This window comes from Lepisma saccharinum, chromosome 3, assembly GCF_977018435.1.
Source record: "Lepisma saccharinum chromosome 3, izLepSacc3.1, whole genome shotgun sequence".
NCBI classification, from domain to species: Eukaryota; Metazoa; Arthropoda; class Insecta; order Zygentoma; family Lepismatidae; genus Lepisma; species Lepisma saccharinum.
In genome coordinates this window covers 61,471,777-61,498,356 of record NC_139231.1, presented here as the reverse complement: position 1 = coordinate 61,498,356, position 26,580 = coordinate 61,471,777, and the positions used below count along the sequence as shown (strand labels likewise).

Genomic DNA, 26,580 nt, shown 5'->3' with positions numbered 1-26,580 from the left:
TCGACCTAGTTGCTTCCACTCTCATTGATTTTTTTCACTCGCACATAAACTCCACAGACCACTTGGTCAATGTAAACACTTTCTGAGGACAATATAGACATATAGAGTCTGTGTTGTGTGAGTGTCCAATGTCCATGGAATTTGTGTCCATTATAGGAACAAACAAGATAAACTATGGGCGTATGAAGCTATAAGTGTAGGAGATGAGACTTGATGTATTTGGCGTAGAAGTAAAATTAAAAATAAGTAATTGACGTTCTACACAACCAAGAAATATCGAAAATAGAAAAATCAAGGAAATTTGTTTTCTTTCCAGACATGTCCTCGTACATTATTCTATTCATTTCTCGTGACGAAAAGTGTGTAAACCGTTTCAGAACTTTTTTTAAAAAAATCACCAACGATGTCGATGGTTCATTCTGTGAAAAGAGCACCAAACGAATCCACTTTGCTGGAGTCTAGTAAGAAGTGGGTAAACAGCTACTCACCATAGAAGGGTCAAGTTGAGCAGACAGGCCAGTAACTCTCCCGCTCACTCGACCAATGTAAACCAGCCTTTATAATGCCCTGAGGCAAGTTTTTCACAGCTTAGCTTTTATTTTTCTTGAGGAAGTAAAGGAAACCTACTTGGAAAGTAATACAGAATTCTCTCAATTTGTTTACTTTCTTAGTGTCCTTTACAGAATAATCTATCTGACAGATGGAAAATTATTGCAGGATAAAAAATCTTGAAACTGATTAGGTAAATTTGAGTTTGGAATTCTTATAGAAGTAACAATTTTTCTTAAATTAATATATCCCGTAGCATTTGTTGATTGTGTGTTCATGTATTTCGAGTTCCAGTGTCTGAAATGGCAATTGTAAACTCCACACCTTAAATTAAATATTTTAGATATATATATACCATTTAATTGAATTGAATTTGGATACATTGGAATCGCACATACCTTTTATATTGTTAATACATTAGTGTGTGGGTGGTGAGAGGCGGTAATACATAAGGTTGAAATAGAGAAATTATGCTTGAATTTTATCTTCATAGTAGACTGGCCACTCTGATACAGCTTGTTAAAACACTTGTGGAAGTATTTGACTGGAATAGGGTTCAGATAATAGGTCGAAGCTCTTTGAATGTCTGCAACAGCATCAAACTGAGTCCCTTTCAGCTGCAATTTCAGTTTCGGGAAAAGGAAGTACTCAAGGAAGAGAGAGATCAGGACAATATGGGGGATGAGGAACGGGTGTTTTTCCAAATCATGCAATATTTAATTGCACAATGACATCAATCCAAAATATGGATCATGTTTTTCCAAGAGCACAGTGGTGATTGTCTTGTGGACAGAAAAGGTGGGAGAACACAGATGATACCATGTCATGGATTCTCATTTGCTCTCAGGCATAGAGTAAGCAACCCTGGTTTTGTTACCTGTCACAATGTGGGACAGAGCAATGCATCCAATATATGTGGACAACACAGTAATCACGTTTGTTTTCATATCGTTGAAGATATGAATGCAGCATCTCATCCAGCAGGTACGGCACACACCTGTTGGTAGTTCAGATGCCATGCATTATGGATCATGCTGCATGATATCATCCACATCACACAGCAATTTATCCTGTAATGACAGATAGCTGGCCAAGACATTCTTCATCATGTATGTTAGTCCATTCACCATCAACTTCCTACACCATTCTCTCACTGTTGACTCATCAGTGCCATTGGTATGTATGAGGGGCAGTCAAATGAAAACCGAACACCCACCATAAAACACATTCCTCGCAAAAGTTGGCAACACTGTTGTTACGTATCGATACTGCCATCTATAGTGTAGGAGAAATGCATAGTGAAAACGCACAGGTCCACACAGTTGCTTCGTCATTGCTCAGGAAGTGAGCGTAGTGAAAAGTGTGTTCGTCCAGCAAGCAAAGAAGAGCAGAGAGGTGTGGTTCATTTCTTGGTGGCCGAGGGTGCTGGAACATGCGAAATTCATTGTCGCATGTCTGCAGTGTATGGCGAACACTGCATGTCCCTGACAAGTGTGCACGAGTGGCAGAAGAGATTCTGCGAAGGACGCACATCACTGCAAGACGATCCGTGCCTGGGACAGGCCCATCGAGCCATTGCGCCTGATGTGATTGGGAGGATGGATGGTCTGATCTGGGAAGACACGACGAATCACAGAGGAAGAAATTCGTGTTCAGGTAAGTATTAGTCATGACTCTGTGCATGCCATTATCAAAGATCACCTGCAGTTCCGAAAAATTTGCACGCATTGGGTTCCGCATCAACTGACGGAGGGACAAAGGATTGACAGAATGACTGCATGTCTGAGTCATTTGCAGCGGTACCACGAGGAAGAGTATGCGTTTCTGTCACGTATCGTCACAGGGGACGAAACGTGGTGCAACCATTTTGAACCCGAGAACAAACGGCAAAGCCAACAATGGAAACACGTCGATTCTCCCCCGCCAAAGAAATCCAAAGCTGTCCATACGAGTTCCGGTAAGGTCATGATGAGCTGCAGCTTCGACTGCAAGGGCCAGCTGCTTGTCTACTTCCTAGAGCGTGGAGCCACAATCAATGCGCAGTGCTATGCAGACACGTTGCAGAAACTGCGACGTGCCATAAAGTCAAAACACCCTGGAATGCTGTTGGACGGAATTATCCTTTTGCATGATAACGCCCGTCCCCATACTGCCAATCTGTTGGGGGATAAGCTTCAGACATTTGGCTGGGAAATGCTTGAACATCCTCCATACAGCCCCGATCTTTCCCCTTGTGACTTCCACATTTTTGGTGACCTGAAGAAAGACATTCGTGGATGTAGGTTTCATTCGGACGAGGAAGTGCAGCAGTGGGTGGTTGTGGAACCGTCAATGACCTACCTCTTTCTACAAGACTGGAATTGATTGTCTCGTCTCCCAGTGGGATAAATGTCTTAACACTTGTGGCAATTACTTTTGAATAAAACAAACTCCATTGTCACTTTGTAGCGGGTGTTCGTTTTTCATTTGACTGCCCCTCATATGTAGACAAATAGCTCAAGGTATGTACTTTCAGAGTAAGATGGTGTTATTCAACTATTTTTTTCATTCTTTTTTATTACCAAATAGGTGCTGCTTTCTGGACGTGCTTTGTAAATTGAATATTTTTTTTTATTTAAAAAATAATATAACAAAAAAGTTTGGCACTGGCATAGGTGCTCTTACATTCCTTCCATCAAATTTTCATGTTTTTGCTGACTTGAAATATTCATTTATATATGTTGTGAAAAGTTTTAAGAAACTGAAAAATTCTTGATTTATTTTACTTCCAGATCAGAAAGAATATTGTAATCTTGTTTTGTGGTTAGAAGACCAGAAGATTCGTCATTATAAAATTGAGGACCGTGAGCCATTGCGGCATGTTGAATCTGCTAATTGGCCAAAGGTGTTTAAGCAATATCAGGAGGATTTGGCATGTCCTGTTCTGTCTGGGAAACCATCTGAAATACTGGAATGGCTTCTTGCCTTTGCTGTTCGATTGGAATATGCAGATAATGGTAAAGTTGAATTCAAATTAGGTTTCCAGGTTGCATTTATTTGCCTGTTCTTCATGATGAGCATTTGTGAATTTGTCATGCACAATGCAACAGAAATAGAATTTAACTTACATGCTCACATGTAATAGTATAAAGTCATATATTTATTTACTATGTAAATTGTGTCATTAACTGAAGTTATATCATATAACTAAAATATAATTTTACGTAGTTAAAACTTTAAAGAGCACTTTGAAAATGTAAATTCGATGGGATATAAAATAATGGTAACACCTCAAAATATTCATGTAACACCATGCATAGGATAGATGCTTATTAAATTGTCAGGGTTACAGTTTCAAGTGTTTAATGATTTTCACAAGAATTATGGGACCATTAGGAAGTATTGCAGAATACTGGAAATTATTATGGAAGTAAGTGTGATGGTTCGAGAAAGTAATTGTCGCAGTATAAAGTTTCACAAACTACTATTTATCTGAGATAATATGATATAAAGAAGTGGCTAAGACAAGCATCTGTACTTCCCAGCGAACAGCCTTTCTTTGTTTACTATCATTTTGGACAAAGACTAATGCCATACTTGCACATGGAGCTCGAAGTGGTTCTGTGCTTGATACTAGGTACCACGTGATCAGTTGTTCAAAGCATTTAGTGATGTTATGGTAATGCTTAGTCATAAACCTGGCCCAAATAACCTAACAATGAAAGCATTTCGGGATCAAAATTCCCAAACATTTTGATAATGGAATGGAAACAAGACAATAGCTCACCATGCAGTGAGAGGTCTCGAGCAGAAAACCTCTTTGAGCCCCATGCAGATGGCAGCAGCAGTCTATATCCATGAGGACACAGATGGCTGCTTGCAAAGAATGTCCAACATTGCAGTACATGGAAAAAAAAAAACATTCTCCATAAAACACAGTAAATAATCACTGGGGAATTGATTTTAAGATGCAGCACCTTTCCAAAAATAAAACTGTTTTCATTCCGATCGTTTGATATATGTATTTTAGGATATGAAATCAAGTAATATGATCACACCTTTTCGTGAGATTAGCACATTTATCCCCTTTTTACCCCCTCTTTGATGCTTCAGCACCTTTTTCCTCCCCTTTCTTTCATGTTTGGTTAAAAAATTGGACAAACGTAAATGATTAACACGTAAGTACAAATTTTTAACTTTCCTTTTTTATATTCTTTTTGAGCAGCTACATAAAATCCTATAGTCTCATTTTGTAGAACAGAACGAGAGCTATAAAATGGTATAATATAATCATTGCAGCCCCAATTGTTCCCAAGATAATGTAGCCAAACCCCGTGAGAGAAAAGACAAACTTCAACAAAACCTATTTGGTAGAACCACATTTCTCTATATGGTCCATGCTCATTACGTACGGAAGGGGCAGAAAAAGGGAGCATTTTATCAACTCTTTTTCGAAAACATTTTCAGAAACATTTTTCCCCCCCTTTCCCGACCACAATTTTGTACCTTAAAATCTTTTTCGCAGTAACAGGGTGTGAAATCATTTAAGACTGGTGGGGGAAGAAAGATCTTCATCTACAAATCCCCCTCCCTACAAACATACATATAAATTATAGGATATACATATTTATAATGTTATTAAAAGTAAAAATAAATTATTAAATTAAAAATATATTATTAATTACTAAAAAAAATTGTTACTTTTTCTATATCAGATATTAAAGTAGCAAACTAAGTCCTTTACAAACTGGTTAAAGATGTTAATAAATTATGAAATAATTGAAGTGGTTTTATTATGTGTAAGTTTTTGCTTTATGTTAATATAAACCAATTAGATTTCATAGTATGCATTCCTGTTTTACTGTTATTGTGCGTATTGATGTAGATTTGTTAATGATCTCCTGAGAGAGAAAAAGCATTGAACACTCACAACTACACTAATTTGTGTATGCATTCGATATTATTCTTAATACAGTATATTTGATATTAAAAGTAATTTCTTATCTTTCGCTTGTTGTAACAAACACTCTCCCGCCCTGAAAATTTTTGATGAGGGGGATTTGTGAGGGCAAGATTGTTGGTGGGGGGATATCCCCCCCCCCCACAGGATTTCGCACCCTGCCTAGTAATCAATATTATGATTATGTGTGTAGAAGCACCTGGAAAGTTATCTAACCATGTTAGAAATGCCCAAGGACAGTGATTAGTTCAGAATTAAACAATCAGAACTTGGACCACTGTATGTATCTCTCTAGTATTTTAATGGTAAAAAATGGAGAGATGTCAAACACAGAGGCAGAAGGCACAAACACATTGCATTTTTTTATTCTGTTCCTGGACTTTTGACGAGCAGCGTTTCAACATGTAACATGGGGGAAAATGTATCTTTGTTGTGACCTGATTCCTCGTAGATGAACATGAGTAGAAGCAACATAAAATAAATGAAATGCAACAGAGTTGGTGAAACTACAAATATTTGTGTCCTGGAGTAAATATGAATTTATTAACCCATTTTTCACTGCAAATTTTTACCTGGACAAAATTATTTCAACTTCATGTAACAAGAGATATCTATAATAGGAAACCAATGTAATTTTGTTTCAACATACAGAGTGACTATGAAATTGAGTGTTGCATATATATACATTGTTAGCAATATGAGAGAAAATTCGTTTGCCTGCAAGGGGTATGATTTTTATCCCCACTGAAACAACAAATTTGGTATTTTAGAATTTTTATCAACATAAGATTTATTAATTCATATTTAGGATACTTAATTGCAGTTTTTAATTCTTTACGGTAATAGTAACAGTATACACTATGAGCAGTAATTGTAGTTCCAGATATACTTTTACAGAATTTTTGCTATACATGAAACAACAAATATTGAAACTTGGATTCTTTTTGGTGCATGATGGTGTTTTTTTTATATACATTTCATAATAATAATAATAATTCTATATATACTTATAAAGTCTGTTATGATTTCTGACACTTACAACATCTGCACCTCTTGCCATTATCAGTTTTCTTCGAAGTGTGTCCAACAGCTCCTGGCTGAGGAGGCAAAATAGTTATTTGACTTGGTCATCCAGTAACAGATGCAACCTGAAGGTTGTGACACACAGAAATTCTCATTCTGCTATCACGATACCTGGTGGTGCCACATAGTGGTTTGGATCCCACTTTAAACTGTAGGTCTAGTCCTGATTAGCCTTACTGTGCATGAAGTGGACTTAAAATGCCAAATCAATCAATCATGCTACTATAAGTTGAAACGTTAATAATGAAATAGTATCATTCTCATGTACTTTGTTCTAGAGTTCCAAGCATTTTTGTCTATCAAATCATATTTCGTTGGTGTTTCATGTTCCTCATCCACAGGAAGTACAGAGTACACAGCAGTGGCGGCTGGTGGTCTGGCTCTATGGGTGTGCACTTCAGCCTTGGCTATTTATTTGTTTGAGTTTATTTTTTAGATCCATGCATAGAAAAGCAGACACGACCTACAGTTTAAAGTGTGATCCCAACCACTATGTGCCTCCACCGGGTGTGTGGCTATTTGTTTTTAAAAAAGAGTTGGATTTATTGTTATCAAGAATTAATTTAAGTTACTGCTGAATAACTTAATAAGCATATTGCAAAATCATGTAGGAATTTAAGCTAAGTGATTACTGTTACTTCGATGTCATTATATACGTATGTATTAAATAACACATACAATAAACATGTTCGTTCTTTAACAGTAACACTCAAAGTATTTCTAAAGTAAGGCTATTATTTCTCGTCATCAAAACCGTTAATATATACCACGATCATGATTTACATTGGAGCAAGGTGGAAAGTAGAAGCACCAGGGTGCAAAAGAGGAGGCAACACCTCGCCCGGATGAAAATTTTATCTGAAGCTGCTCCTGCAAACAAGGTAGCCGATCCAAAGACAACATGCAGAAAATCAGTTGTAATCTATCTAGCAGTTGTTTATTTCTAATGGCCGACTGACCAAAATAACAAAATCAAGTGAATAATAAATATGAAAGAAAATAACAGTACACACTGCCCTGCTTCGTATTTCAGATGTTTTCCCCTTCCGTTGTGTCTCATATTATTACTGCAGTCGCTGCACGCTTTGTAGCTAACTTCCCATATTCAACAACGTTAAATATTACGTATATGCTTTCGCTGTGTAGAGTTTTCCCTTTCATCATGAAATCAAACAATTTGCACTGAAACAGGAACAAGCTTTTGACAGTGTAACAATTCTTGCAACACATGAACTGGCACATAATGAAAACAGCTGACTGATCAATGATCCCGTCACCCGCATTGATCGACTACAGCTCCATAAGGACAGTTTATTATGACCAAGCTGCTACACTAAGCAAAGGCAATGCAAGACATTGTTTAAAACACGCGTTTTGCTCTCAGTTGCTCCCCTTCTCTCTCCCGCCTAGCATGCTTGGAACAATAGTGTGGGCGAAGATACCATAGAAATGTCCCTTTTCCAAAAAAGGGCTGCGTCTACTCTGCCACATAATCTCGAATGGAATGGGATTGCAACACTGCATGAACACAGCACTGGTGGTGCTCGTCAAGCCCGTAATACTGCAAGCTTCAGGCGCCAATCCCCTCTCTTTCCTTGCATCTTTCCGAGGCATCTGAGAACGCTGCCACTCGTGCGAAACGAACGAACCTCAATCTGCAGTCGCTCGTAACACAAAGATATGGTCGGCGATTGGGCGTGGAAACGTTTGATGTTTTGAAGGAGATAGTATTAAGTGAATAAGTATAATAAAAATTAATTGCATTACAGATTTATTTGGGTGAGCACGTGCGAAAGTGCGAATAGGCAGAAGCCGCTACTGGTACACCTTCCTCCACTCCTGACTTACCACATTCTTTTTGGTATTTATTGAAGTTGACTGCATGTCTTCTTAAACAATTGGCTGTCGAGTGTTGTCAGTAGACTGTTGATCATCCTATATTGTTACATATTGAGTATGTACATCTATTTCAAAGGGTTGATTCCAAAGTGAAGTTGTCAGCTGGGATCATGTCTTTGTCATCTTTCTTAATGAAGAGAGAGAGAGAGAATATTCTTGCCTAGGCTGAGATTCAAACCCATGAATCCTTGCATCATAGCATGCTATGATAACCAGTGCACCATGAAGGTCAGCAAATGCTTTGAGTGTGATAAACTTTCCATGATACATTGTCATTGTGTATCGTAGTCACTTCTATCAGAAATGTAGCATGAATGTGGTAGCACAGAGTCCTAGAAAGAAGGTTGTAGATCATTTTTTTTGTGGCCTTTTACGCTGAAGTTGCTTAAATGGTATGCTTTAAATATGTCACAATAACTCCAACAAATCACACCAGTGCTGAATGCCTTGCAGCGTAGTTTCTAGCACATTCTCAAACATGGCAATGTTGCCAGGTGAACAAATTATCTAAAACATGTTGTCATCCAAGAAAGATACTACTTTTTGTAGTGGAATAATACCAGCACATGAACACTTATTGTACTATGTATTTGAAGCAAGATAATCAAGATTGGGATGTCTTTGAAATTAATAACACTAAGTTACCATCCTAATATGAACCTCAATCTTATTTCCATGCACATTTCAGAATCCTCAGTGCCGTCCTTATCCTCCTTTGCAACTGTGAAAATCATTACTCAATTAGGATAGTTGGGAATTTGTGCTTACGCTGTGTAGACAAACATTTTTTAACAGAAAATCTATTGTTCACAGAGTTCATGAAATATTCTATATCAGGGGACATTTAGAAAGCTGGTCAATCTGTATAAGGTGGTGTGGAGATGAGAATTACATACAAAATTAATGTGAAGTACAAGAAAACAATAAAAATTACTAATAGTGTATTGTTTTGAAAAGTTATGTATTTTCAAGAGTTACTAGTAGCTTTTTCATTTATTTGCTTTAAAAAATGGAAATCAAGCTACAGTGTTTTGTGGGTATGTGTTCCACTTCCTTTTACTCTAAATTGAATTTCCAAAGATTCCAAAGCTGATGATATGCTTCTCTGATCCTATTTACTGTTTTGGGCCAATATTCATATTATTATGAAAAATAATATTTAAAACTTGTGGGACAACTTTTAGGTCCCTACTGCATGAATCGCCCATTTGAGTTGCTTGATCATTTTTTTCACGCTATAGAAAATTAGAAACACACATATGCACTGAGAGAAGAAAGGAGGTGGGGGGGATTGTAGTAATTTTACAATGCTCTTCTACTGGTCTAAATGACCTGACAAACTTTAAGGGAGATTTCAGACCCAAGCAGCACATGTTGCATGGGAACAAGCCAATCAACAGGCTATGTTTCACACCATAGTGGCATGACATGCCATGCAAGCCTGCATTCGATTGGTGAAATTCTCAAATGATATGTCGCTTCAGTGTGAAATCTCCCTAAGGATCATAAATTATCACAGTTAAACTGTGAATATCAAATTTACTGAATTAGATATATGTTTACATAATTTTGCTACACCACAGAAACTTATTGCCACACAGTGTATTTGACAACAATGATAAACGCGTGACGGGTTACTAGTTAGAATTGTTTCAGTTTGTATGATCATTGCTTTAGCAGCAGACATGATGAGAATTCTTAAGAAATTTTAATGCTGTTTTTTCTTCTTTCAGTTGAAAAATATAAAAACCAAACTGCTGAAAATGTGAAGAAAAATATGGCAAATACTCCAAAAGTTGTTTCTCAAAACCCATTAGATAATTTGGATTGTAAGTACTAAATTGCCAGTTGTTTTAAAACCTGATTTTGTGAAATATTATAAGATCAAATGTGTGTGTGGGTGTGTGTGTGAGAATAAATTCCAAAATTTATAATGAAATGGAGAATCAAATTTTGGGTCAATGTTTTGAAAGTTCTATCATGATTTAGGAAGTAAACTGTGTTATATACACATTCCTTTACTCTGCTTGTCATAATAGTTTGGTTGTACATCACTTGTAATTCAGTGAAATGAAGTAGATATTGTAGTGTCATGGACTGCGTTAATAGTAGTGCCCGGATAGTTAGGCATTTTGCATGTTGCATATGCAAATTCATATTTTAAACATTTTTTTATAAATACATATTTCATATGAATTATATATATAAACTTCTTGCATATTTTAGAGCCAACAACCACTACTAAAATTGTATTTTATGTCTGTGCATTTGGCATATTGTCTTCATAATAAAAGAACTTCCTATTTCCTCCTGTCACTGCTGTTTATTCTCCACTTTCTTTCTATTACAATACAAGGAGATAAGACTTCTTTCGTCATCCTCGCGAGAATACTCAACAACTCTTTTTAATAGAAAAACAACAGCTATACAATGGCCAGTTTATGAATGATCTTGACTTGTCAGATCCTGTTACCATAAAATGTTCTCCAATTGTATCTTGTAAAGTAGAGCGAGTTTTTTGTATAAAATATTCTTGCTGAAAACAGGGGTAGAAAATTTTATGTATCATGTAGTAATCATGTGTAAATGGTCTGTAAAGAATGTAATTTTTATTTCATTTATAAAACAGCAGTGTAAAGAAGAGGGTGTAAACAGAACTGCAGCTTTTTACATATATTACATGATATAAAGAAATATATCTATTTACATGTAGGGTTTTTGCAGTAACTGAAAGAAAACGTTCAGAAAAGGTAAGGTGTTTCCTAAAGTGCATATTTATTTGCATATTTTGCACCTTTTTAGTGCATATTTGCATGCATATTTTAGGTATTTTAAGTGGATAACTAGTCAGGCCTTAGCAGATATCGGTTGACATTTTACAGATACCAGAAAGCAGGTGGCTCAGTCGGTAACGCGTCTGACTACCATGCTAAAGGTCCCGGGTCCGGGAACTTTTCTAACGATGGAAGCGGCCCCGGCGCCCAATCAGCGTCGAATGACATGGGTACCTGGGGGAAACCCTGGGGGGTAAAGGTGGTCAGGGGCATGATGCTGATCACATCACCCCCAGTCACGACCAGATCAAGAAAGTGTGGGGCGTTACCCCCACACCCCCTATACGCCTTCATGGTGTGGTGCTATGCACAGGGGAACACTTTACCTTTACCACTACAAACTTAACTGTATCTGACAATCGACATTCTGCAAATCAAATATATAATAGTAAACATTCATGTAAACCCAAAGGATTCCTTCACCTTCTTAATTAGTGTGTGTGACCATGGCTGTGATGGGTTTTGCCTTGGAAGAAGGAATTGAGTAATATTACATTAAATCATAAAAAGAGGATGAACTCGTTGTATGTTCATTAAAGCAACACAAATTGCAGACTACCCAGAGAAATATATGATTTGCAAAATTATAGAGTTGCCAGTTCTCATAAAATGTGAACTAATATGATTCAGTAAATAGTTTTTTTTAAAAAAATATGCCAAATTACATATAAACCTGATGAAAAATTTATTTAACTATAAAAATGACTTTCTACTATTTAAAACACACTACATAATTGCCATAGAAAATATATTGGTCTAACCAAAATTATTTTTTTACCTGCCTAGTTTCATCATCAGGAAGTAGTGCAAAAAGCAACCAAAGAAATAAAATATACATAAAGTAAAAATAAACAAAACCATTTGAAATTTTAGATTGTTTCTTATCTGCATGTGTAATGTGAGATGTCACAATTTTGAGTGTGTGTGTGTGTGCATGTGTGCACATTGCATGTGGAGTTATGCAGAAAATAAATTATGAGGAGCTCTTAAGAGAAAAGAAAATAATATTTACAAACTATTTGTATTACCATTTGATGTACATATTGTACACTACTTTTTGACACAGTTACCACCATTGTGTGAAGCACTTGTTGTAGCAGGTCACGAGTTTTTGTATGCCTTCATCATACAATGATGATGCCTGTTGTGATTCAAACCACATGGTAACAGCTTCTTTGACGTCATCATGAAACTACTGGCCAGCAAGGAAGGATTTCAGATACAGGACCACATGAAAATCACTTAGTGCTAAATCTGGACTGTGAAGGGGAGTGTTTGAATTGTTTCCAGCTAAATCCCATGGTAATTGCATGGTGGCGGCAGTGTGTGAGTGGACACTGTTACGAATCATCCCAAAACCCCTGCTAAGCATACTACATTGCTTATTCTGGATGGCAGGATGTAGTTTTTTAAGCATGTCTTATAGACACATGCATTGATTGTGGAGCCTTGAGGCAAGAAATCCACAGACCAAATACCTTTTCTGTACTTAAACACTTTGCATATTATCTTACAAGTTGAAGTGGCCCATTTGAATGTCTTCTTAGTTAATGATGAAGTGTGCCTCCTCTTCACGAACTGTTGCTTCGATTCAAGTGTTGCATTAGACACTAAGGTGGTCCTTGATTAGCAATGTGTGAATTTTTCCAGGACATCCTCTCAACTGATGCCGTTCATCAAGTAAATAAACCATGTACAGTTTCATTTCAGGCCAACCATGGGAAGGCAAGGTGCAGAGTATTTAAAAAAGTTTTAAAGTTTCAGACCTTCTTTCAAAGAAGGAATATGCTAATATGATTAATATTATAAGTATATAATAATATTAAGTACAAGATGCCCATAAATTATTCACCCCATAACACATCAAAATATATTTACTGTAAAAAGTTTCTCGGAAACAACAGACATGGAATTACATTCAATGACTAGTAGAATTTTAGTGAACATACTTCTCATTATTAATAAACCTCTACATGGGCACCCTGAGTGGCTCTCACATATCGAGTCTAGTGTTGAATTTACTCCACGTATTGCAGATCATATCCACGGTGATTGATGCCGCAGCCTCCTTAATTCCTGGGACTTCAATTCCACCAAGTTGGTAACTTTCTTGCTGTGGACGATGTCCTTCACGCAACCCCACATAGGATCATCAGGAGATTTTGTTTCCTGCCCACAACACACACATTGCCTTTTCCTGCATCATTACCATTTTACTGTTTTGCTGCAATGCATAATGATACTGAGTGTTGCCAAGTACATGGAAGATTTTTTTAATGTCTTCATGTTAATACTAATGATCTGCACTCCACTTGCATAGAAAGTTCTTTATGGACAACATTTATGGGGTGAATAATATCTGGACACGCTGTATTTATTTTTATTTTGTATTTGTATTTTTGTTATTTAGCATCACTTTTCCTCCACTTTTGGTTAATCCGGAAATGATGATGAATGAAGACTAGGTGAAATTGACGAAGGGCAGTCACAATGAAGTCCCATGCCCAGGCTGGAAATTTCAGTGGCAATGTTCAAGGTTGTGCTCATCCACCGAACCAGCATGTTTATTTTTATTAATATAAAATTTCATATTCAAAATCCATTACATGAAAAGTGTATCTTAATCGTCTTAAGTTTTAATAGAATTTTTAATCCTTCAGTGTGTAGGAAAAAGCTGCTGTAATTTTATAATATGTTTAGAGCTCTGTTATTCAACAGGAAAGAAAATAAAAACTGGTTAAGAAATGAATCGCAACTGCAAACTAAAAAAGGCATTTACTGAAAAGCTGAATGATCTTTTCGACATTGTTCAGCTTTATAAAGACGTTGCACATTGTTCAGCTTTAGAAATGAGCACAAACCATGAAGACAGGCTGTTTCTCCTAAATCAAAGAGAGAATGGTCAGGCTGCGTGATTGGGGGAAGGGGGGGGGCTATTTTTATGGGGAAATAAAAGAAACTAGCACTTAGGAAAGGGCAAGAGGATTGTAGAAAACAGAAATCCAAATGTCGTAAGGTTATAAATTACGGATATTTTGAATACAGTCTTTGGGTAGCAGTGACGAAGCATCACGGTCAAATCCTGAAGAGTGTGATCTTGAAATTTCAGAAGAATCACCTGGTGCAAGTGATTCACCTAGTCTAAAGAGAAAAGGAACTTGACAAGGTATCAGTACTCTGAAACTTTTTGCAGCATTGGATAAATGCAAAGTGACAGAGATGCAATCCATGTTTTAGCTGCAGCTTCTGAATCACTAAATGAAGGTGTAAATTATTTCATTATTAACAGATCATCCATCTGTCACCATTGTAAATATTTGCGGGAAGTTCATGGTGCAAAATATTGTATAATGTTTCATGATACAGAAATTTCCACATATTAGGATAGAAAGATGCTTGCTACAATTATGAAGTAACTATGCAATTTGTGAAAACTACAGGGACAGTGACATAATGGTGAACCATCTGTTCTCTTTAATTTTGTCTTAACTGCATGGCCCAAATATTCATGCACACAGACAGTTGCTGGCTCTGTGGATTATCATGCACATTTCCACATCCTTCGTTGAACAGTTGCACACATCTCCATACCATTGTCACTCATGGCATGTTCTCCACACAAGTCGCAAAGCTGACATTAAATTTCAGTCAGTTTCATGTTCCTCACATTCTACTGATTATAGATGGCATTTCACATGCAGTGAGCTTCTCAGATTTCTTCAACATTATAAACGCTTTTCTTCAATTTGAAGAATTGACATCTCTACGCTGGGAGGAACAAGGCAACGTCAACGTCTAAAGTAAGAATCAATAAACTTCCGACCCTCTGTAAACAACCATCTCACTTCGAGTAATGTATCACTCCGCACCAGCTGTTCGTGAATGGTGCGGCCATCATATGCTGCTCACTCGCAACGTTTAATTTTACGTAACATGGAAAAACGTATTCTTATTTTAACTGATAATCTACACATTGAAATATAATAAATTTTCTACAAGTGATTAAATACGTGTTCTTGTTCAAGAATGAACATATTTTTCTACGCCAAAAGTTCCATTTATCTGACACTGGGTTAACAGATCCCCCTTCCCCCCTCCTCTCTCAGTATGACAGCACCAAAGTTATACAAGAGAGTGAGAGATTCGTTTCAGTAAATTCAAGCCTTTTGGTTCTATTGCTTCCTCTTCCACCAAATTATTGCCCAACATTGTTGACATGTAGAGTATTGTTTTCTCCTTTGTGCAACAAATATACCGCCAGTTTTAGCAGAAGCTAAACAAAGATATGCCGGGGAATAAAAAGAGATTGTTTATCTTTCTCTCGGTTTCTCGTGCACTAGAAAACAAGAAGTTGATAATAAGCACATTATTTACGCACGTCTCATGCAAGTAATGTATTTTCTTAGCTTCATTCAGCAGTTCCTTTTTGAACTTGAGGCATTTTCGGTGCTAGACATCATCCTGTCAGAGTACGGTCTGTCAAATTTGCTTCCCAAAAAGGAACTCAACGTGGCACAAGATGCAATTTAACGTCGACTGCTAAAATTGGGGAGATCGTCATCAATCATCATTATCAACATCTTCCCCACAGTGGACAGGATGGCTCTTTGATTGAAAGAATATGAAAGCACCTCGTGTTGTATTGCACTTATCTGAGAATCAGTGTACTTGTTTATACGAGCAACAATGTGTTTTTTCGCGGGACTCACAACTTGACCGGTCGTTTTCCTTTCTTTCACCACACCGAAAACACAAAGATGCAGATGCACAATTACACTTGGACACCAACTGCACTGCTTGCTCAGGGTAGCACCGACACAACGTCACATAAACGTTAAGAACAACCTGCTTCTTGCCACTTTTCAAACGGCTGTATTTCCGAAAGACTACTCTGAAAACATGGGAGACCTTCCTGCATGCATGGAAGTCGCCACGTTCGAAACTGGCACTATTTTCTTGCTGTTCACGTGATCGATTGTAATTTATACAATACTCACATATTATTATTATAAACAGAAACCTTGTAATTTACATGTTTTTCTTCCGTCAGCGTACTTTCATAGAGCGGACTACATGATGCGCAAGAAATCCGTTATTAGGCTGTTGCCAACCTCAATACTTCTCACTAAGTCAAGTACAGAAACTGAAGTGGTATGTCGAATGTCGGCATATGATAGTGTGATTTCACATTGTCAGTGACGATCCTCCGGGGATGGGTGAGTGGGTGGGATGCAGGAGTCGATCGATAATCCAGAGGTGTTCACCATCCGGATGGTGACATCCTCACACTCCGGAATACTTTTGCGTGTGAAGGAGGGCAAGCCGTAGTGTGAGGGAGGTTGATTTAAAATGAACACCTCTCAACAAGAGAGAAGAAAAATGTGTCAATATTTAAAAATTCACCCCCAAATATCGTTGTCCACGCAATTTATTCTTGACATTCGGGAACAAGAAGAAGTCATTGGGTGCCAAATCAGGACTGTACGGTGGATGACCCATCAATTCGATTTTTTGACTGTTCATAAAGTCAGTTGTTAGACGAGATGTGTGACAGCTGGCATTGTCTTGATGAAGAATGATCCGACGGCGTTTGTTTGTTTTCCGTATTTGACCGAAGACCTCTGGCAAACAAATTGTTGTGTACCATTCAGAGTTGACCGTTCTACGTTCCTCTAAAGGCACAGTTGCCACATGACCAGTTTTCCCGAAAAAACAGGCGACCATTTGTTTCGATGTGCTTCGAGCGCGAACAACTTTTGTTGGATTGCGTTCATCTTGAAACACCCATACAGTTGACTGCTGTTTACGTTCCGGCTCATATGCATATATCTATGATTCGTCACCTGTTACAATCTTATATACATCTTTTGAAGCAAAACGATTGTATTTATTGAGCATTTGTTTGCACCAATTGACGCGAGCGTCTATTTGAGTTTTTGTCAAATTGTGTGGGATCCAACGAGAACATACCTTTCTCACAGCTAAATGATCATGTAATATTTTATATATGCTGGTGGAACTAATGCCTATGGTTGCCTTAATTAGGGATGGCCAGATCCGGATCCTGGCAGATCCGAAATCCGGATCCGGTTGGTTCCGGATCCTAAAATTTCTCGGATCCGGATCCGCGGATTCAAAACTTTCAGATCCGGATCCGAAAATGAAAATTTCGGATCCGGATCTGTTTTGCCATCCCACATGCGCTTCTTTGGAAAGCAAGAATGTGCTTATAACATATTGTTACCTGTTAATATACATATATATATAATATACATACACACACACATATATATAGTGTGTGTGCGCACGTGCGCGATTTGTAATTAATTAATACACTTACAAGGGAGGTCTAAGTCTCCCCCTCCGATTTCCATGAAACTTGACAGGTGCATAGAGCCTCCCCCCCTCAAATGTCAAGATGAGGAGAAATTGAAGTGGGGATCTGATCCCAAAACCACGTAAATATGGCATAGGAAGAAACAGGGGGCATAGGGCCTCTCTATACACCTGTCAAATTGCATGGGAATCGGAGGGGGACACAGGGGTCAGATGATCCCCACGTCAATTTGTCCTCATCTTGACATTTGAGGTGGGTTTTGCCCCCTAAAACAGTTTTTTAGCCGAAACAAAAAAAAAAACAATAAAGAAACACGTATTTCTTCCTTTGGGCCCCTCTATACACCTGCGAAGTTTCATGAAAATCGGAGGGGGACACAGGGGTCAGATCCTTACTTCAATTTGTCCTCATCTCTGCATTTGAGGGGATTTTGCCCCCTAAAACAGTTTTTAGCTGAAACAAAAAAACACGTATTTCTTCCTTTGGGCCCCTCTATACACCAGCCACGTTTCATGGAAATCGGAGGGGAACACAGGGTTCAGATCCCCACTTCAATTTGTCCTCATCTTGACAATTGAGTGGGTTTTGCCCTGTAAAACCGTTTTTTTAGCTGAAACAAAAAAAGACACGTATTTCTTCCTTTGGGCCCCACTATACACCTGCCAAGTTTCATGGAAATCGGAGGGACACAGGGGTCAGATCCTCACTTCAATTTGTCCTCATCTTGACATTTGAGGGGATTTTGCCCCCTAAAACCGTTTTTTAGCTGAAACAAAAAAAAACACGTATTTCTTCATTTGGGCCCGTTTATACACACACCTGCCAAGTATCATGGAAATCGGAGGGGGACACTTTGATAACCTCCCTTGTTAGTCTTACACTTTGTAATTATATAACACTGCATATATTATAATGTTTTATTTTAATTTGTAAAACTGTAACTGTAGAACAATTGTATAATTTTTGTATAACATTTCTATCTTGTTATATGTGTTAAAAGTTTCATGCTGGAATGAAATGTCTCACATTTATATGTGTTTTCATTTCCAATACATTCGAATGAATACATATTCGTTTCAATGGCATTTACAAAATCACCTCTGACATTTTATGTTAAACAAGTAAGATTATTTTTGTGCACGAGTGTGTTAGCCGATGAGTAGCAAAGTATTTTAGGAACAACACTTGAAAAAAATTCTTGTAGGACTAACTAATGAAAAAATTCTCTGTAATCGAAGATCATAATACCTTTTAAGGTGTGGTAATATTATAATGGGATTGAGATACGAAACTCTCGGATCCGGATCCGGAACTCTCAGATCCGGATCCAGATCCGAAACTTTCAGACCCGGATCCGGATCCGTTTGGCCATCCCTAGCCTCAATCTCACAGTATGTCACATGACGATCTTGCAGTATTAGGTTTTGCACAGCATCAATGTTTCCTTGAACAACAACTGATTTTGGACGACCTTTGCGAATCTCGTCGGTGAGCGAATGGCGGCCACGATTAAATTCGTTATACCAGCGTTTCACAGTGGCAAAGGATGGGGCTTCATCGCCAAATGTGGAAGTAAGTTTATCGATGCACTCTTGTCTTGATAATCCACGTCGAAAATCGTAAAAAATCATCGCACGAAAATGTTCACGAGTTAATTCCATTTTATTGTTGTCGCGCAATCTCCAAGGCAACATAAACAATACAATTGAAGCTATTGACAAAACATTTGAAGTACGTTATGGTCAATAATGCCAGACGATTCCGTGCAAACGTCAAATCGCGCCTAACTTCAGTCAGTGTTGCCAAGGCTAAAAATATAAATAGTGACCCTTGTATTCCGCATCTGTTGGCAAATGGAATGTTTTTACACCTTGTAGGCTATGTGGATTATTTTTTTTCCATACGTTTGCAACACTGTTAGGGTACACATGCTTTTGTTTACAGAAGGTCTAAAGTTCTATGATTCTCACTTTACAGTGTTTCAAGGGCAACAGATTCCGTTACTGTAGCACTAGCAGAGACAATTCCACACAGGTAAAACAGCAACAGCGAAAAATCAGGTGAGGCCAGGCCGGCTCAGTGGTAGAGCAATGGCACAGTATGACAGAGACCCGGGTTCGAGTCCTGGCCGAGCCTGCATTTCTCGCTGAAAAATCTATTATAAATGCTGTTAGAATGTCTGCAAGTGGCATCTGTGCCTTGCCAAAGAATCAACAAACTGCACACATGTGCACCATTGTGACTGCAGTGGCATTATTTACAAACAGAACTTATTTTGTTAATATCCTTCATATATATATTTTGCGTGCGTGCGTGCGTGCGTGCGTGCGTGCGTGCGTGCGTGCGTGCGTGCGTGCGTGCGTGCGTGCGTGCGTGCGTGCGTGCGTGCGTGCGTGCGTGCGTGCGTGCGTGCGTGCGTGCGTGCGTGCGTGCGTGCGTGCGTGCGTGCGTGCGTGCGTGCGTGCGTGCGTGCGTGCGTGCGTGCGTGCGTGCGTGCGTGCGTGCGTGCGTGCGTGCGTGCGTGCGTGCGTGCGTGCGTGCGTGCGTGCGTGCGTGCGTGCGTGCGTGCGTGCGTGCGTGCGTGCGTGCGTGCGTGCGTGCGTGCGTGCGTGCGTGCGTGCGTGCGTGCGTGCGTGCGTGCGTGCGTGCGTGCGTGCGTGCGTGCGTGCGTGCGTGCGTGCGTGCGTGCGTGCGTGCGTGCGTGCGTGCGTGCGTGCGTGCGTGCGTGCGTGCGTGCGTGCGTGCGTGCGTGCGTGCGTGCGTGCGTGCGTGCGTGCGTGCGTGCGTGCGTGCGTGCGTGCGTGCGTGCGTGCGTGCGTGCGTGCGTGCGTGCGTGCGTGCGTGCGTGCGTGCGTGCGTGCGTGCGTGCGTGCGTGCGTGCGTGCGTGCGTGCGTGCGTGCGTGCGTGCGTGCGTGCGTGCGTGCGTGCGTGCGTGCGTGCGTGCGTGCGTGCGTGCGAAAAAGAAGTAGGTTGGTTTACCTGCCTAATGATACATTTGTATTTTATGGTGCGACATCCTAACATTAATATATATATGTATTGCGTGTTTTTATGAATTCTTTCAGTGTAGTAACTAACTGCAAAGTAACAGGAAATTTGTGGATTGACCACAGCCAGAATTGGTTGCTCTTGGTACAAGTGATTAAAATATTTGAAATCGGTAAGAGTATATTTCACATTATGTCCTATTTTTTCCAGTTGAAAGTCCAGACTTCAAAAAGGGTGTTAACGCTCTGGCTCAGCTTGTGCAAGTAACCCCTCACCCTGACCACTTGATTACCTTGAAGGCTGTGAGCAAAGTGATTCGGCAGAGACTGTGTGCGGAGGCACTTGAGAATCCCAATGATATCATTGTTAAGGTTTGTTATTTATGCTAAGTTGCTCTAGGCAGTAGAGTTTTTCACATAGATTTCCGGTACTAAGAATGACCTTTAAATTGTATCCCTGGAGAATATTTTACATTTGGCTACACCACATTGATGCAACTATAAGAAAATTGAAGGCTACTGATTGCCCACAATTAATTTTTTGATACATGTAATGATCGCAGAAAGTATAGTCCATGGTAAGCCCTTCGAGTCCCACCACCATTATATTCTGATCATCATGAGCCCAATACCTCATTTCAAATAACTCACCAGTATATGCCAAAATGTTGAAATGACAAATGTGCTAGTGCTCACAAGTTGTTGCTGGCCTCTTGTGGTGGAGTGGTTAGCACATCATGCTACAATGCCAGAGGTCCCGGTTTATGCATAGGTGTTCTTTGTGAGTGTCCCTTCATCAATTTCATCATGTCAACACTCATCTCCATCTTCGCGATTAGCCAAAAGTGGCAGAAAAGCAAAGTACCTAAAATAAATGAAATCAATCAATTAAAAGTTGTTATTCATGGTCAGTATCTCCCCCCCCCCCCTGCTACACACACACTATTTTAGGCATTAATGATTTAAATTGGTACTAATAGTCGATGTAGGCAATTTTTGCCACAATAATTTACATATGAATGGCTTATTGCAGAAAGGGACCTGAGTCACTTTTGCACAATTCTGAGAAAAACAATGAAAAATCATATAATATTAATAGTGTAAGAAAGAAATGTGCCATTGTTGGCTCAAATATTCAACATAATGAATAGTTAATTTTGCAACCCTCAATGCACCCCCCTGCAGTATGCTGCTAGACACAGTGGAGATGAAAAAATTAACTCCGATACCTCAAAAATGTGACTCAGGTCCCTTTCTGCAATAAGCCATTCGTATAATGATTTTAATATCATAGTATCCGAAACATACTAATGCAGCCTATTTTTTTAAAATTTCCCAATTGGGGAAATTTCAGTAACTGAAACACGAGGTTTATATATACAGTGCAAACTCGATTTACGTTTTTCAGGGGACCAAGCTGAAAAAACTTAAAATGTGGGAAAATGTAAAATATATATATATATATATATATATATATATATATATATATATGTGTGTGTGTGTGTGTGTGTGTGTGTGTGTGTGTGTGTGTGTGATACTCTACAGAACTAAAGATTAACAACCGGAGTGGGTTTCCTCCTCATCCCCCTTCCAAATACCACTCTGATCTAATATACTGAGAGCCTGTGAATCCATACACAGGAACAATATAAGCACTGCGGGCAAAGTCCAGCATCTAGAAATAACCTATAGTCTAGTCTGCCATACAGTTAGTTACAGATTAGAAAATGTAGATGATGGAAACCCATGTCGTTACAGATTTTCTAAAAATTCTTTGTTGTTTGTTACCATAGTCTTCATATTCAATAAAGACATGAGAACTGTGGCTGCAAAATGGTAATACCTGTGCACTAGAGTACTGCATTGAGCGTGATACACTCGAATATATAGAATATCAAATATCATTTAAATAGGTCAATAATCGTACAAATGTATGTGTAAAAATTTGCCCATAATCATCTATTCATTGACATATCTTGCTATGTATTGGTAAGGTAGACTAAATTACATTTTAAAAACATCGATAAATAACACCTAGTGTATTGAAATGCTAATGTAAGAGAATAAGATATTGATTAATGCAACGAGAAGAGCACAGTATTTCCAACAAGATACGTATATTATTATAAATGCAATATTACAGTTTCTAGAGTGAACCTCCAGACATGAAACTAAAAACATTTGTAAATTAGTATTTTTGGTGATACTAAATAGTACAATTTATAATTTATTACACTTTCATTTCTATAATTGCATTTTGTGAGTTACCGATAATTTACTTCCCATGTAAGGCATACAGAACCTTAAAGTAAGTTGTTTTGAAAATTTTTAGTGCATATTTTGGCCTTTTTTAATGCATATTTTGGCTTTTTAGTGCATATATAAGGTATGCCCAAATGAAAAGGACACTACGGTTATACAAAGGCTGTCGCAGAGAAGGTGAGACTAATTCCTGTATAGGAAAACGGCGACCTCCATTGGCTAGCAAATGTACTAGGGTGAAAATTTGGTTCATTAGCTGCCGATTGAGACCAAAATGAGTGCAATAGGTCAAAAAGTCGTGACTGCGTAGCAGTTAAAAGACAAGCATGTACATGGATCCCTCCGAGAATCATTAAAATGAAACAAAAAAATTACAAACCACAAAACCACAAAATTTTTATTCAGAATCAGCCATATCGAGTAGACGTACATCTTTTTCAAAATAGGCACCATTGACAACTAAGCAAGCATCTCTACGCTCCTGCCACTTTGTGAATGTCTTTGAAAATTCGCCGTCAGGTTGTGAACTGAAGAAAACTTGCGCTGCGGTGATCACTTCTTTGTTCGTCATGAAATGACGACCACGTAAAGCGGCCTTTAAAAGTGGAAATTGCCAAAAGTCTCAGGGTGAAAGGTCCTGGCTGTATGCTGAATGCGGGAAAATTTCAATTTTTCTCTTCGTCGCGTAATCCTGAAAAGCCCACGTGGCATGCGGGCGTGCGTTATCGTGTTGCAATCTGAAGGAGTTCTTCAAATGCGGCCTCTTTTTTGCTACGTGCTGGCGCAGAGTCGCAATGACTCCTTGGTAATACTGTGGCTCTACTCAGTCTATCTTGATCGGAATATGCCTGTTGACACCTTGTATATGTTTCCGCAGCACTTTTCCCTAAACGCCAACAAAATTTTATGCCATGTCGCTGTTCATCTTGAATACTCATCGCGACAAGCAATGTTATGCACAAAAACCTGGAGGGGTAAACGAAACACGTTCCACATAAATCAACACAGCTGCTCACTAACGTGGTTTCGCAACATGTGACAACTTGCTACGAAAACAGAATGAGTCATCCTACACGACGTGACTAGTGCCGATACCATAGGCAGTGTTGCCAAGCCAGGAAAAAATCTGTCTCACCTTACCTTCTCTGCGACAGCCTTTGTATCTAAAGAATATTATATTACTGAATATTTGCATTACATAATATGTGAATTACAGTTAACGTGTAACATGATACCTACACATAATTGCTATTGATACTGATGCACTGAACCCAGCGCGTAAGAAGGGAGTGGATGGCTTCAGTGTAGAAACTCCTGTGTTGCTTACGGATCCAGTTTTTCACGGTGTTCTGAACTTCCTCGTCACAGGTGAACCGTTGACCTTTCAGTGATTGTTTTAAGGAGCCGAAGATATGGGAGTCACATGGGGAAATATCGGAACTGTACAGAGGATGTGTGAGGACTTCCCATTGAAATGTTCTCAGCAGGTCGAGGGTCTTCTTGACCACATGTGGCCTAGCGTTGTCCTGGAGCAGCAGTATCCCCTTCGGGAGCTTACCTCTGCGCTTGTTTTTGATGGCCGGTTTAAGCCTCAACAACGTGTTGCAGTACCGTTCAGAGTTCACTGTTTCACCCCGTTCCAGCCAGTCGATGAATAGAGGTCCTTCATCGTCGAAAAAGAAACCGAGCATCACCTTTCCGGCCTTCTTGACAGAGTGAGCTTTTCTTGGATGTGGGGAGTCGGGATGGTGCCACTCCATGCTCATCCGTTTGGAAGCAGGGTCGAAATGGTGACACCAAGTCTCATCACATGCCACAACCTTGACAATAAAATCCGTACCTTGCTCCGCATACCGCAAAAGATGATTCAAGCACACACCCATTCTCTCCACCTTCTGCGTCGCTGACAAATGCTTTGGCACCCATTGTGCACAGACTTTGCCATAACTCAGCTTTTTGTGGATTATGTGTTGCACAGTTCCCTTGCTTATTGACAGTTCGGCAGCAATTTCGTGTGGAGTCGACGATTCTGACTAATCAGATTATCCACAGCAGCAATCGTGGCAGGGTTGATGACAACGTACTCTTGCCCGGGTCATGGCAAGTCCTTGGTGCTTTCGCGTCCCGCCTCATAACGCTGACACCAATGGAATATGGTGTAACGTGCGAGACACTGTTCTCCGTAAACGTCCTTCATCCTGCGATAAATTTGTGAAGCATGCTCGCCTTCTGTGCGAAGAAATTGGATTACAGCTCTCTGCGCTGATCTGGAGGAATCCATAATGCAACCATCCGCGCAAAACAACTCTCGCCAACTGAGGAAACAGCAGGCGAAGCCGTTCGCTACACCTGCAAACTGGGACAAATACCACACCATCTATCGGCAAGCATATTTACCTTCTTCGATTAGATACAACGGCGCTACAACAAAGGTCTCCTTTTCATTTGGGCATACCTTATAAATCCACCCCCTATTGATCAGGAGTAATAGCAACAATAATAATTTCAAACATTGGTTTAAAGAGCTAAAATAGACAAAGAACACAGTAGACTATATAGAGTACAGAACATCTGCTTTTTGAAGTAGGTTTTAATTGTTTTGGTTCCTGATGAGGCTCTAGGTTTATATTCAAAAGACTTTTGTGGTGTTGGTAATTTTTCTGGCTTTTGGAATATGTAATCTTCAGTGTACTTGTGAAATGTTGAAGAAAACTCTGTTAATCTTACTATATTTTTACAGGGAAAGGCATTTCCATTCCAAGAGGCTGACTTAGGTTTTGACACAGGAGACTATGTGCTGAACCAAGCTGCAAAAATTCTTCGTCTTCTTTACATTCATGACCTAAGGGATCTGCAAACACGAATTAATGAATGCATAGTAGCTGTTCAGTCAGTAACAGCAAATCCCAAGACCGATACTAAGCTTGGGAAAGTTGGCAAATAAAAATGTATATATGTTTTTTGAGAGAGATTTCTGTTGGTTTGTGTGTATGTATGAATGTATTTTTAAGTATGTCTTTGAAGTATGAGTACGTAAATAAAGAGACTGTTGAGTGGACTGGTATTATTTTATTAATTCTCCATCAGTAAGTCACATACTATTCTTTATTAATGTGAAGGAGATGGTGTAATTAAACATATGGTACATTATACGAGGGGGTATCGTAAAGTTTTGACAATCACCATGAAGCTTTTTAGCTATAAGCGTGAATTTTTGTCAGTAAACTTACTAAACCCTATGCAGCTAATGGTGCAAAAACCAAGTGATTGTGTTTTTTTGTTTTTTCAGAAATCGTATGTGTTAAGAGGAAAGTGTGAGATGGATAATGTTGAAGCCCGAAGCGTGATAAAGTTCCCGCATTTGAAGGGGAATAATGCCCGGCAGATCCATGATGAAATGAAGGCTGTCTATGGTGATGATTGCCCATCATATGAGACTAATGCGAGGTGGAAAAGGAATTTCCAAACTGGCCACATGTCATTGACAGACGAGCCAAGAAGTGGGAGACCGTCATGCACAGACGACGCTGTCAATGTGAAGAAAGTGGAGTGTCTTAACCTGGAAGATCGACGTGCAACCATCCAAACAATAATGAACGAAACGGGGCTTAGTTATGGTAGTGTGTCAAAAATAATTCACGAAGAATTGCACATGACAAAGGTGTCTGCACGCTGGGTTCCACGCTTGC

At 39.1% G+C, this 26,580-nt stretch overlaps 1 protein-coding gene across 1 annotated transcript in view; it reads left to right on the top strand.

Annotated features, from left to right (window-relative positions):
- Positions 1 to 25,949, top strand: part of LOC145985812 (tRNA-splicing ligase complex subunit RTRAF) — a 31,904-nt gene extending 5,955 nt beyond the window's left edge. Inside the window, exons 2-5 of the mRNA XM_083119901.1 lie at positions 3,321 to 3,545; positions 10,204 to 10,299; positions 20,841 to 21,001; positions 25,632 to 25,949. Coding sequence (XP_082976027.1) covers positions 3,321 to 3,545; positions 10,204 to 10,299; positions 20,841 to 21,001; positions 25,632 to 25,835 — 686 coding nt within the window. The 3' untranslated portion in view covers positions 25,836 to 25,949. The remainder of the gene's footprint in view (positions 1 to 3,320; positions 3,546 to 10,203; positions 10,300 to 20,840; positions 21,002 to 25,631) is intronic.
- Positions 25,950 to 26,580: the final 631 nt, after the last annotated feature.